Source organism: Acanthochromis polyacanthus, chromosome 7, assembly GCF_021347895.1.
Source record: "Acanthochromis polyacanthus isolate Apoly-LR-REF ecotype Palm Island chromosome 7, KAUST_Apoly_ChrSc, whole genome shotgun sequence".
Taxonomy (NCBI): domain Eukaryota; kingdom Metazoa; phylum Chordata; class Actinopteri; family Pomacentridae; genus Acanthochromis; species Acanthochromis polyacanthus.
The window spans coordinates 4358984-4372144 of NC_067119.1; the positions used below are offsets into that span (position 1 = coordinate 4358984).

At 37.7% G+C, this 13161-nt stretch overlaps 1 protein-coding gene and 1 long non-coding RNA gene across 2 annotated transcripts in view; one reads left to right on the forward strand and one right to left on the reverse strand.

Moving 5' to 3' along the window:
* LOC127534895 (uncharacterized) overlaps nt 1–13161 on the reverse strand; it is a 382765-nt gene that overhangs the window by 329984 nt on the left and 39620 nt on the right. The gene's annotated exons all lie outside the window — the stretch shown is intronic.
* fras1 (Fraser extracellular matrix complex subunit 1) overlaps nt 1–13161 on the forward strand; it is a 338079-nt gene that overhangs the window by 308812 nt on the left and 16106 nt on the right. Inside the window, 10 exon segments of the mRNA XM_051951259.1 lie at nt 2945–3058; nt 4972–5122; nt 7896–8055; nt 8206–8374; nt 9025–9271; nt 9476–9820; nt 11590–11750; nt 12002–12149; nt 12616–12821; nt 12907–13063. Of these exon segments, the coding sequence (XP_051807219.1) occupies nt 2945–3058; nt 4972–5122; nt 7896–8055; nt 8206–8374; nt 9025–9271; nt 9476–9820; nt 11590–11750; nt 12002–12149; nt 12616–12821; nt 12907–13063 (1858 nt within the window).

The following is a 13161-nucleotide window of genomic DNA, read 5'->3' on the forward strand; positions in this document are numbered from 1 at the left end:
TTCTGACCTTTCTGGGACAGTTGATGTGAATCAGCAGTTTGTGGATGAACTCTCGGACTTCTGTTTAGTTACAGACCTGCACGGTGACCTTCTTCTGAAGTGTGGACAGTCTCAGAAAGTCTATAAACATGAAAGAAAGTAAGAACATTTTAGAAAGTCAGGGCATTCCTGGAAAGATAAGACTTTCTTTGAAAGGTAGGACATTTTTAAGAAATCAGGACAGTCTGGGTAAGTGTGAACATGTATGGAAAATAAGCAAATTTTGAAAAGAGGTTTTTGGAAAGGTAAGACTTTATTAGAAAATTAGGACATTCTTAGAAAGGTAGGACATTCTTGGGAAGGTAGGACATTTTTAGAAAAGTAGGACATTCTTAATATTTAGGACATTCTAAGAAAGGTTTGGACATTCTGAGAAAATCAGGACATTCTTACAAAGCTAGGACATTCTCACAAAATCAGGATATTCGTGGAATGGTAGGACATTCTTTGAAAGGTAGGACAGTCTTAGAAAAGTAGGACATTCTGAGAGAAGTAGGACATTCTTAGAAAGGACATTGTCAGAAAGTTAGGGCATTCTTAGAAAAGTAGGACATTTCTGTTTCTTACATTTATTCAGATTGGCTAATAAATAAAAAGAAAATTCTTGGAAGTTCTAATGGCGTGAAGGATTTTTTGTAAAGGTGTTCCCCAGGGAACCTCACTGGGTCCTCTATTCGTTGCATTATAACAAATTCAAAAATTCCTTCAATGCTTGCTATGAAAATATAAGCAGCTTTATCTGTAAACACCCCCAAGAACAACTTCCTAAATTTATCCTTTTCATCTTTTTTGTTGTTATATCCATAAGATTCGAACAACATTAACTCAGACTGTATCAAAGCATCAAAAAATAGCTGTTATTGGATGTTTATCTACATTACTGTAAATTTTTTCCAGTGTGCGCTCTGATATTTTAAAGCCTTCATGGATTTTAAAGCTCCTGTGGTGTGCACCCAGCTTTAGCTTCACCCTTCAGTGGTTTGTTTGCAAGGCTGCGCCAGTGATCATTCACCTGGAACGCATTATATGAAGGCCCTCACAGGTATAGAGCCATAAAGGTGTGTGTGTGTGTTGTTAATGTCAGCTTTATGGCGGTCGTTATGGACGAGCCTCGGGGCGAATTGACTCCTCCGCGTGTCAGTTTAGCCTCTTCGCTGCCCTCCACCGTCTGTCATTGCTAATAGTCGGCATGATTAAAGCCGATGTCAGCGTTCGGGTGATGATTCCCACAATCGCACACTCTTCTTACCGTGTTTATTATCCCTCCGTCACCTGAGGACAATCGGCTGAACTCGCCCTGCAGCCTGGAAGACATTTCTTGACATTAAGGTTGCAGGTTTTGGTTCCCAGAGGAGTCACCCTGATATTAAAAAATGTATGAGCGCCTGTAAAGCATGCGGACCGACGCCTCCTTCAAATGTCAGAATTGGCCTTAACGGCAGCAAAGTGAGGACAAGATGCTCTTTCAGAAGCCGGTGATATTACAGCAGCTAATCTGATTCAGGAGGGGAATCAATAAAGTAATAACCTACAGCGCTTGTTCTTGCTGTCATGAGATTGTACATGAACAAAAGCCCACATACACTTGTAAAGACTGTGTATGTATCTATATGGAATGCAAAAACAATCCTCCATTTTTGTTGTTTTATAGACTTATTAAAAGATTTCTGGAAATACGACAAAATCTATTGAACCATTTCTTGGTTTTCACTCAATATTGGGGGCAAACTATGTTCTAAATATGAGGGAAAAAAAGAGCAGAAATCTAATACGATACAAGTTGGATTTAAAAAAAACCAAATGTGGTTGATTTTTGCTGCTAAATAGTTCGTCTTCAGTCTCATAACACAATTACAGCACTAAAATGTTGTGTGTTCTTGTGTAGTCAACAACTTGTCTTCAGAAAAACATCCTGACAGCTCTGATGGAGCTCAGCATTCATGCAGTATTGTTATAATTAACTTAGCAAATGGGGGAAAATAAATCAAAATAAACAGAAAGGATGACACATTTAGCATATTTTCTATCTCAGTTTTAGGGGAACAGATTAGTTTTCACTCAATATTGGAGTCAAACTACGCTAGAGATGTGGGATTTTAGTGTTTAGTCGCTGCTTGAACTCATTTCAACCAACAAAAGTTACAAAACTGTTTGGACAGTTAGTCAGGATGGTATTGGGATCCAGGAAGAAATTTGTGAAACATATATGTCCCAACCCTCCTGTTGTCCTCATTTACGGGCACCAGAAAATATTGTTTCCTTGTCTGAAAAAAATGCAAAAATTCAGCCGAAAAATTCCCCAAATTTCTGAAAATTTGCAAAACCTTCAGGAAGAAAATTCTGATAATTCCTTAAAAGTTTCCCTTAAAAATATTATTGAAATAAAATTCCCCAAATTTGGCAAGAAAATTCTTGTAAATATTTTTTTAAAAAAAAAATCTTCCAAAGAAGTCCTAAAAATATCGAAAGTGATTACATCTATATCGGTAAAACTTTTAGTATTTTCTTTAAGAACATTCAGGAAAAAATCAACCAAAATCCAGCAAATTCCCCTGGATTTTGGTAGATTTTTTTCTGAATGTTCTTAAAGAAAATATCACAAGTTTTACTGATATATATTGATTTTTTTTTGGTGAATATTTTTAAAGAAACTTTTTTTTTAAATTTTCCACCAAAAAATGTTCAAATATTTCCCTAAAATGTGGACATCAGAAATTTTATTGTGAGAATATGAACTTTAAAACGGGTCAATTTTGACCCGCAGGACGACACGAGGGTTAAACCAAAATCTAATCTAGAAGTAACGAGTAGTAAACAAGAGATTGCTTATGTGTTCTTTTTTTAAATTTCAATCTCCACCATCTTCAAAAACGTCTTTTAATGTCTTATTTTGTTGGTTTTCCAGATCGTGACGGCGGCTCCCCAGAAGTTTAAGATCGATATTCTCCCGGTAGACGACGGAACTCCGCGGATCGTCACCAACCTTGGGCTGCAGTGGCTGGAATACATGGACAACAAGGTACGAGTCTGCAGATGTCGTTTGTTTTCTGACGGTTTGCATTGAAAGTGAAGGAACTGGACCACTGATGGAGATGTTTTTGGAACTTGCTATGAAGAATTAGTCGCCTAGAAGCTCGTCAAACTCTCTTTTTAAAGTTTTCTGAAGTGCGAATGTTCTCCAGCTGATAAGGCGTGACATAAATGCTTTGCTCCTCATGAAACTTTAATTTCTTTTGTTGAAAACGTCACTTTGTTCATTCGTCTTGGGTGCAGGTAATGAAGTCCTGGCTGCTTTATCACTGAGCCAAATTATCATACTGTATGTAATAACTTCATCAAGAGCCGGGGAGGAAACAAAAGCTGACTGTTAACAAATAATTCATCACCTTTTAGAATCGTGGAGCCTTTTATTTGGAGGCGGATGAGGGCAGGTGAATGACAGAAATGAAGCTAATTTGCACTTTTAATGCCGATATTGGTCTTAAAAATGCTGGAAACTGAATTATAAAATACTTATCTGTGATGTTTGGTGTGTTTATGTCAAATACACATTTAAATCCCTTTAAATACATCTTTTTTTTAAGCACTGAGAACACATTTATTCAAATAGAGAAATGTCAGCACCTGCAGAAATCAGCCTCTTCTACCTGACTCCTCACTTGGATCTTGAGAATTAATTTACAGGATCATAATCTGCATTAAATTTAACATAAAGGAGGCAAAACTAGGTGATTAATGTGACATTTAATCTGCTTTTCTAGATCGCTGCTGCAGTTTGATGGAGTCAACAGAAGCCAGATTTTGTTCACCGAGTGCAGAAAATCAAACTTTTTTTTTTTTTTAGGAATATGGAGTACACCCCCTGTCAAAAGTTTTAGGCCACTTTCTCATTCAAATAAATTAGAACCTGCCCTAAAACTTTTGACAGGAGGTGTAAATCATTATTTTTAGCAGTTGATGTACAGATTTTTATTAAATTACAGGTAATATCTTTTAAAATCATAGTAAAAAAATGTTAATTTGCAAGATGGTTCTTTTAAAATTTAACAAAAAAACAAACCAAAACTGTAAAACTACATGTAAACGTCAAAAATCTGTATTTTTTTACAATTACTAAATGGTTCTTTTACAACATTTCATGGTAAATTTACACTTTTTAAAAACTGTGTTTAAATCAGCTAAAACATTTTTTTAATGTAAATCGAGTGGGAATTTACACAATTTTATTAAATTATAGATAATATCTAATAAAAATCAGAAAAAAAGTTCATAAGGTTGAAAAAAGGTCAAAACTGTAAATGTCAAAAATCTGCATTTTTAGAAAAAATTATTGGAAAACTTACTGTATTGAAGTCACCAGAAAATATAATTATTTTGAAAATATTTGCCATTACTTGAAATCTGTTCATATTTTGCAGACTGTCCTTGTTTTTTGTGAAATCACACACACAAAACAAGTATTTACGTGTTAACTTTTACAATATTTGACGCTGAATTTACGCGTTTTTTATAACTGTGTTTAAATCAGCTAATCTATATTAAAGATGAGGAAAAGGGAATAAAATCACAGGAAAAAAAATTGCAAGTTGGCTGTTATGTGACACCAAATTGTAAAAAATCTGCATTTTTAGTAGTAATTTGTTGGAAAAATGACTGTATTTAATTCAGAAACAAATATCTTTATTTGACAAATATTTGCCAGTATTTAAAAGAAAATCTATGCATATTTAAGACTGAAAATGGTACAATTTCTCCTTGTTTTTAGTGAAATCACACACAAAAAAAACTGTCCAAAGCTGTAAATAATATTTGCACATTTAAAGTCTGTATTTTTACAAACAGTAATGAACTGAAACTTTTCCGTGTTGTTGTTCTGTAAAGTATTTCTGCCTCTCCGGTGCTTCATAAATCCAGGTAATTTTTCTGTTCCAGGCCACCAACCTGATCACGAAGAAGGAGCTGCTGACGATGGACCCGGACACCGACGACGCCCAGCTGGTTTATGAAATCACAACTGAACCCAAACACGGATTCCTGGAGAGCAAAGTGAAACCTGGAAACCCCGTCAGCACCTTTACTCAGGGTAAACAGCATCACACACAAAACTGTCCACTGGAATGAACGCATCGGTCACTGCAGAGGTTTGTTTATGTTCAGGTGTTGATACCTTAGTGTAAGAAATAACAGCAGAACTCAAGTTGGACCATAAAATTACACAACCTGTATTGTATTTACATCAGCACAAAAACAAACAAAAATGTTTGTGCAGATATTTGCTGTTATTTAGAAGAAAAAGATAAATATTTAGGGTTGAAAGTTGAAAATTATTTTTTAAAACGTTATTCCACAGATTTTCCGTTGTGGTACACTATAGATAATATTGCATAAAAAAATTTAATTTTACAAATAAAAATTTTAAGAATCATTTGTGATAAAGCAAAACAAGAAAGACCATTTTAAACTTCATAATAGTGCACTTTTTTTTACATATTTTTTCTGTCAGATTGTTTTTGCCATTTCTTTTTTCAGATTTTTTTTTTGCACTCTTGCTGCCAAATTAGTATTTATATATTTTTATTTTGTTTTTTATATTATTTTTAATGTTAAAAATACAATTTTAAAAAAAAAGAGACAGTTTTTGAACTTCAAAATAGCGCAGATTTTTATTTTTTATTTTTTTTTAGCATTTCTTTGTCTTTTTTCATGTAGATATTTTTTCCAGTTACTCTTGCTGCCAAGATGTGTATTTTTATTTTATTTTATTTTTAATTTTCTGTCTTTTTTTTTTTTTACAAATAATATGAATAATTTATAATTAAAAAAGTGAGAAATACAGTAGATAGATCACACTGTTTTGAGTTTCCTCACAGATAGAGCCGTGAACGACATAAAACCAGAAATATAAAGCAGTTTAACACAGAAAGTGTCCAGAGGAGCGTCTTTAACCCGGTTAATGTTCCATCGCTGCCCTCTTCTGCTCGTCTTCTACACTCAGCTGAATCATGGAGGTTCAGGTGAGGCTTAAAGCTGAAGAAAAGGAACAAATCATCACATTTGCATTTTAAATTGGGATTCTGCTCGATCCTACAGGTGCAAAGATGCAACGAAGCCTGACAAACCTGGACCCCACGTTTGTTTATCTTTCTGTTTTCCAACGTTCTCGCAGCTAATTTGCAGTTTAAATGTTGTCGTTACGAAGCTGCTGGAGGCTACAGCGAGGATCAATGTCATCCTGTTCACTAAAATGTTGATCCTGGAGGCTGAGAGCCTGCTAACGGCCGCTTTGATGTTCCCAACGCTCACTTTGGAGCCTGTAAACATCGTTTTCTCAGCAAACATCCAGTAAAGCAGGAAATGAACAGATTTCTAGTGCAAACTGTCACATTCTGGTCTAAAAATATCCCCGCTGTGGGTATTAAAGTGTGATATTTTAGCCTCGGTGGCCTCCTGAGCTGCGTTTTCTCTTCATCATGTTCACGCTGAGCCTCCTGAAGGTCGTCTCAACGCTTTTCCAGCAGCTCGTCTCTTTTTTGTTTGGCCCTGAATCAGAGTGTTTTTCTCCTGGACGCCGTAAACGAGCAGAAATTGTGAGCCAACGACTTTCATCTTCATTTTCAAAGCCTTTTTTTTTTTTTTTTATTTCTCCGAGTGCTGGAAAATGTCCAGAGGCTGCAAATTATAGAATCATTACCGGACAGGAGACACGATCCTCACGAAGGTTTTTTATTTGTAGGATTCAATCTTTGCAGACACGGTCCATGTTTATGTATCTGGAGGGATTTTTTAAACATTTTTTCTCCGAATTAATCAGATTTTTCAGGGGTTAAAGTGTCCCGAAAAATCATTAAAGTTAGCATGTCCTGCAGAAATGGTAAAAAAAAAAAAATTGTGATTGTTTGGAATGGAAATAACTCAATAGCGCCCCCTACAGAACTTCTACTTCTACTACTAAAGTTCATTCGGTTTCACCTGTGTGTACACTGTAAAAAAGTTTAAGTTTGTTTTGGCACCTCTGCTGCCATGCTGTGTTCAAAAACTTTGAAGAAATTGTGAAAATAACAGCAAATATTTGTAAAATAATAATATTTTAAGCTGATTTATGTATTAAATAGTGTACATGTAAAAGAGAAAATTACATTGTTGTTTATTTTTTTGCTTATTCTGTTTTTATAGCCTACTTGTGAATTAATCCATATTAATACATAGAAATATCTATTAATATACAGAGATGTGTATGTGTATATACATGTATTCTATTATTATTGATAATAATAAATAATATTTTTCTGATTTAAATGCAACAAAAGTTGTGCAATTATACCGTCAAATATTGTAAGAACAAATCAACAAATTAAAAAAATATATACTGATATTTGATGTGAATTAAAATTTTTATTGTGATTTTAGTTGTGATTATTTGTAATTTAACAAATCAGGGAAAATCTGTCATTTAACAGTATTTTTTTTTAAAGCTTAGAGTTAAAAATGGCACAAAAAACTTTATCCACGGCGTGTGACATTGAATATTTAAGTTTAGCAACAAAATAATCTTCTAATAGAACTGTATTCAACCATATTGAGTTTAAAGAATCAGCGTTTGCTCCTCAGTCAATGCTGTGTTTGTTTAGTAATTATTTAATAACTGTTCATGTAAACAACTTTTAATTATGTGGAGTAAAATGAAGAAAAGTTCTAAAACACATTTAATTAACTGACTACAACTTGTGTTTGGTTTTAAGCCGACTAACACAGAAAGACGATCAAAAAAGACCTCGTGTTTCCCTAAAAGATGGAAATAACTGCGATAAACTAATCCAGTGTTTGCTCGTCATGAATCTGATCTTGTTCCTCTCCAGCCGACATCAACCTGGGTCTGATCCGCTACGTTCTGCATCAGGAGAACGTCCAGGAAACGATGGACAACTTCAAGTTCCTGGTCAAAGACAGCAAACCCAACGTGGTCAGCGACAACGTCTTCCACGTCCAGTGGTCTCTGATCAGCTTCGAGCACAAAAGGTTCGAATCTCCGGTCCCTACTTTTTAATCTGCTCTCACTTTGACAGGGAAGAGTCTTTTTTGGTGGATTCCTGATAAACAATACTGAAATTACTTTGACCCGAAACTGACTTCCAGACTCTGTAAACTGACGTGTAGCTTGTTCCTCAGCTACAACGTCAGTGAGAAGGCCGGGACGGTGGCGGTGACGGTGAAGAGAACCGGTAACCTGAACCAGTACGCCATCGTCCTCTGTAGAACGGAACAAGGCAGCGCAACCTCCACCAGCAGCACCGGATCCAAACCGGGTCAGCAGGACTACGTGGAGTACGCCGGACAGGTACCCCAGCTTCAGAACGCTGCTGTTTATTGTCATTTTATCTGTGTTGTTTCCGTTTATTTTACTTAAAAAAAAACAGAAAATACTGGGATGAGTGATCAAAATTTACTAAACATGTAATTCTAGTGACAGCTTTTTGTTAATGTGCACCATGTAGAGTTTCATCTTCTTTGTTCAGAGCAGATTTTACTCTGGCATTGCTTATAAATTCACTGATAATACTGACAAAATATTCTATTTAAAATGATAAAAAATAGCTTCAATTTCAATCCTGTGCTTGGTCAAATTTCTGCACCTGACAATTTTTTTTGTTTTCTCTTTCTACCACACTAAAATCACTTTGAATATATTCACATAGCACATTTAGAAACAACCTGAGTTGTTTTGAGACTTTTGTGCAAAATTCAAGACACAATAAAACCTGTAAAAGTAATTCAAAAAACAGAAGCGTTAAAGAGTCAAAAGAGGATAGCAAATTGTAGGATCAGTTTCTAAAATTCAGATGAATAGGAACCACTTATAGCGGCCAAAAGCCATTAAAAACATTTATTTCTTGAGGTTTTTCCTAAAAATATCAATTAAGGAGGAGCATTTTACTCCAACTATTGGACCACAGAGACTTTACCACGAACTCTTTTTTGCCATTGCAGGTTCAGTTCGACGAGCGCGAGGACACCAAGGTCTGCACCATCGTCATCAACGACGACCGGGTGTTCGAGGGCGTCGAGAGCTTCCAGGTGGAGCTCAGCATGCCGGTGTACGCTCTGCTGGGAGGAAAGACCCGAGCCTCCGTCAACATCAATGACACCGAGGACGAGCCGACGCTGCAGTTTGACAAGAAGACGTACCACGTTAACGAAAGCACCGGCTTCATCCACGCTCCCATCGAGAGGAAAGGTATGGAAGGTTCACCACGTTACTGTCTTCATACATCTTCACTTCCTGTTTTAAGGCTGCGTTGACCCTCTATTTCCCAACGTCGACCCTCTATTTCCCAACGTCGACCCTCTATTTCCCAAAGCTGACCCTCTATTTCCCAACGTCGACCCTCTATTTCCCAACGTTGACCTTCTGCTTCCCGTCTTTTTTCCTTCCATCCAGGTGACTCCTCCAGCACCGTGTCGGCACTTTGCTACACCGTGGCCAAGTCGGCTCAGGGCAGCAGCCTCCACGGTCTCGAGTCCGGCTCCGACTACAAGAGCCGAGGAATGACCACCGACAATCGGGTCGTCTTCGGGCCCGGAGTCAGCATGTCCACCTGCGACGTGAAGCTCATCGACGACAGCGAGTACGAGCTGTCCGAGGAGTTTGAGCTGGTGCTGTCCGACGCGTCCGACAACGCCCGGATGGGGGACGTCTCGGTGGCCAAGGTGGTCATCGACGGGCCCAACGACGCCTCCACGGTCTCCCTCGGCAACGCCACCTTCACCTTCAGCGAGGACGCAGGTAGGAACTGCTTTTTCTCTAGATTTTCTACAGCTTTTCACCAAAACCAAGAGAAGTTCTTGAAGAAACTACACAATATCTTCTCGGATTAAAGGAAATGTGGAAATTTTGCGATATCCATGACTAAATAAAGAGTTTGTCTTTGGATATTGCATTCTTTGTCCATCTACAGCTGATTTATCCAAATCAAACCATCACAATTTGCCAAAACTCATAACTTTATATCCATGACAGTAATAATAAAAGTACATGTTTGTGAAACTTTTTTTTGTAATTGGGACCAAAACAATGCAGCTTATACCATAACCAGACATGAGACTTATGATAATAGACGATGCTATAGTGTTGTTTTTAATGTTTAGACTGTTTATATTTGATATTTCTAACATCCTTGTTTATATTTGGAAGCTAGATTGTACCTAATGGAGGCCAGATTTAGGGAAAACTGTACTATTTCTGATGTTTAAGCTGTTCTTATTTGGTGTGTCTAATATCCCTATTTATATTTGGAAAGTAGACTGAAATTAACATGGGTTTATATGTAGAAAAAGAAGTGAAAGTGGTTATAATCCCTCAAATTAGGTCATTTTGATGCTTGAATAACATTTTAGTGCTAATGTAGGGGCTTTAGTTACTTTTTGACAAGTGGAAAACTGCATTATATGAGTTAAAGTCGTCCTTTAAAAGCTATTTCAAGAAGTAAAAAATGGTGTATTGGTTGTAATTAAGGGAACAGAGCAAGTGAAATAATGCAGAAATGTAAAGATACTACTGTAGTCCTGTTTCTGCTGTTTGTAATTGGTATTTCTAACATTCTTGTTTATCTTTGGAAGCTAGAATGTCAGTAACAAGACTTGTGTGGGTTTTATATGTGGAAAAATAGCAAAAATGGTTATAATCCCTGAAAATAGGTCATTTTGATGCATTAACAAAGTTTTTGATGAGTGTAAAACTGCATTATATGAGTTAAACTGGTCCTTTAAAGCCATTTCAAGAGGTTAAAACCTCTGCATTGGTTATAATGTAGGACACAGAGCAGGAAAAAGTAATACAGAAACTTACAGTGCAAGGGTACAGCATCAAAAATGTACTCGTATCTCCCTCCATGTTTACATATCTTTTTCTCGGAACATTAATCATTAATCTCTTATAATTTTTCAGATACTGTTTGCATTGCAGTCTGTCATATTTTCCTTGTTTAATTTGTTTTGGAACACCAAACAGTGAGTCGGATATTTTGTTCCAGACTCTGTATAATTAGCACTCTCTCCGCCCGCTGAAATCCTTTCTGCCTCTTTTCCTCTCTTGTTTCTCTTCGTTGCCCTCTGACACCGCTTTAATCTCGGATAAAGGCGTCGGCCGTGCAGTGTTGAACCGTCAGCATCATTAGCTGCAGCAAAATTAGCTGAAAAACTCGGCTTCTCGCTCAATTTATTCTGCCGCCGTTAATTAGTTCGCAACCTGAAGGACTTTGGAAATTGCAGACCGAGGCAGAGTTTGCGACCGAAGCTGTTGAAGGTCATCTGATATCATACGATCCGTCCCATTCAAGAAAAATACCTCAAGGATGCATGTGTAGTTTAGAAGAGCCCTCAGCAGTGGGTTTAGTTTGGATCTTTGCTGTACTGAATATCATATTCCTGCTGGTTTCTCAGCATTTCCCACATTTGTTTGTGCCACAGCTGTCAAAAAAGGCAAAAAAAAAACCACCATCAATCCAATTTTTCGTGCTTTTAAAGCTGCTTTTCATTTGTTTCTCCACCATCCAGGTACCATTGAGATACCAGTGCTACGTCACGGTAGCGACCTTTCCTCCATCACCTCTGTTTGGTGCGCAACAAGACCTTCAGACCCTCCGTCAGCCAGTCCAGGGGTCGACTACATCCCCAGCTCCAAGAAGGTGGAGTTCAAACCTGGAAAAACCGAAGAGGTACGGAAGACATTCAGTATTACACTTTTGGGTGCTTAAATTGGAGCCAAATTGGAGTTAACTCTTCAGGATTAACAGCTTTACATGGATAAATGTCAATCAGGTAGTTGGATGAGAAGGATACAACTGTGGTTTTAGCTTTTTCAATCATTAGTGGAGCTCACTAAAGCAAAGCTGCTTCCTCTCCGACTACCAGGAAGGAGTTTTTATCCCCCATGTTAGCTCATTTTACAAACCTCCTTCTTTAACAGACATGCAGTTTGACCATCATGGACGACATCCAGAACCCGTCCATCGAAGGATCCGAGTCCTTCGTGGTGTTCCTCAGTTCTCCCCAAGGCGCCGTCCTGCAGGAACCTTACGAAGCCAACGTGGTCATCACCGACACCTTCCAGGACAGTAAGTACCGGCAAACGCTAGACGTAGTTAGCATAAATTACAAGATGGATTCCCACTTTGAAAATCCATTTTCTACCACTAAAACAGGATTAAAATGATAAGTAATTTAATCAGCATTTTTCATTCAAGTGAAGCTCTGTCGTGTCCACGTGTAGAATGTGACGCCCTACTTTAGCTAACACTAGCTAGCTAATTGTAGCCATGACAGTCACTGCTTCAGTGGAAAGTAAGGAACTAAAAAACTGTACAGAAATGTTTTTTACGATCAATCAAAAACCATGGAAAGATCATAAGCATCATAAGCAGCAAGGATTGTTTCATGAAAAAAACAGCTGTTCGCCATAGAAAAGCACCAAAAGATATGTTCTCCTAACATGTCATGTCACTAATTTTACTTTAATAATTGAAATCCAAATTACATTGAACTAAAGTTAAGATGTCTCACAGCCGTCTTCGTGTCTCTCAGTTCCCAGCATGCAGTTTGAGAAGAATTCCTACATTGTGAAGGAGAAAGACAACGTCCTCCACATCCCCATCATCCGGACTGGTGATCTGTCCTTCAAGTCGTCGGTTCGCTGTTTCACCAGAACCATGTCGGCGATGGTGATGGACGACTTCGAGGAGAGAAGGAACGCAGACGAGTTTCGCATCACTTTCCTCAAAGGAGAGAAGGTAGCGTGATCATCACAGTGTGCCGAAGGGTCGTAGAGTGTTTGTTCTCAGAAGCTACACATCAACATGTTTGTTTGCTTCTCAGGTGAAGAACTGCACAGTTCACGTCCACGATGACTCCGTATTTGAGCCTGAAGAGGAGTTCCAGGTGCATCTTGGGACGCCGCAGGGTGACCACTGGAGCGGCGCCATGGTGGGCGTCAACGACATCGTCACCATCACCATCACCAATGATGAAGACGGTAGGTCGATGCTCAGATATACTGATCTGCTAATAGACTGGTTAGCAAGAAAACTGTGGATAACTTTCATTATCTTCTTCATTTACCTGGAGAAAGGC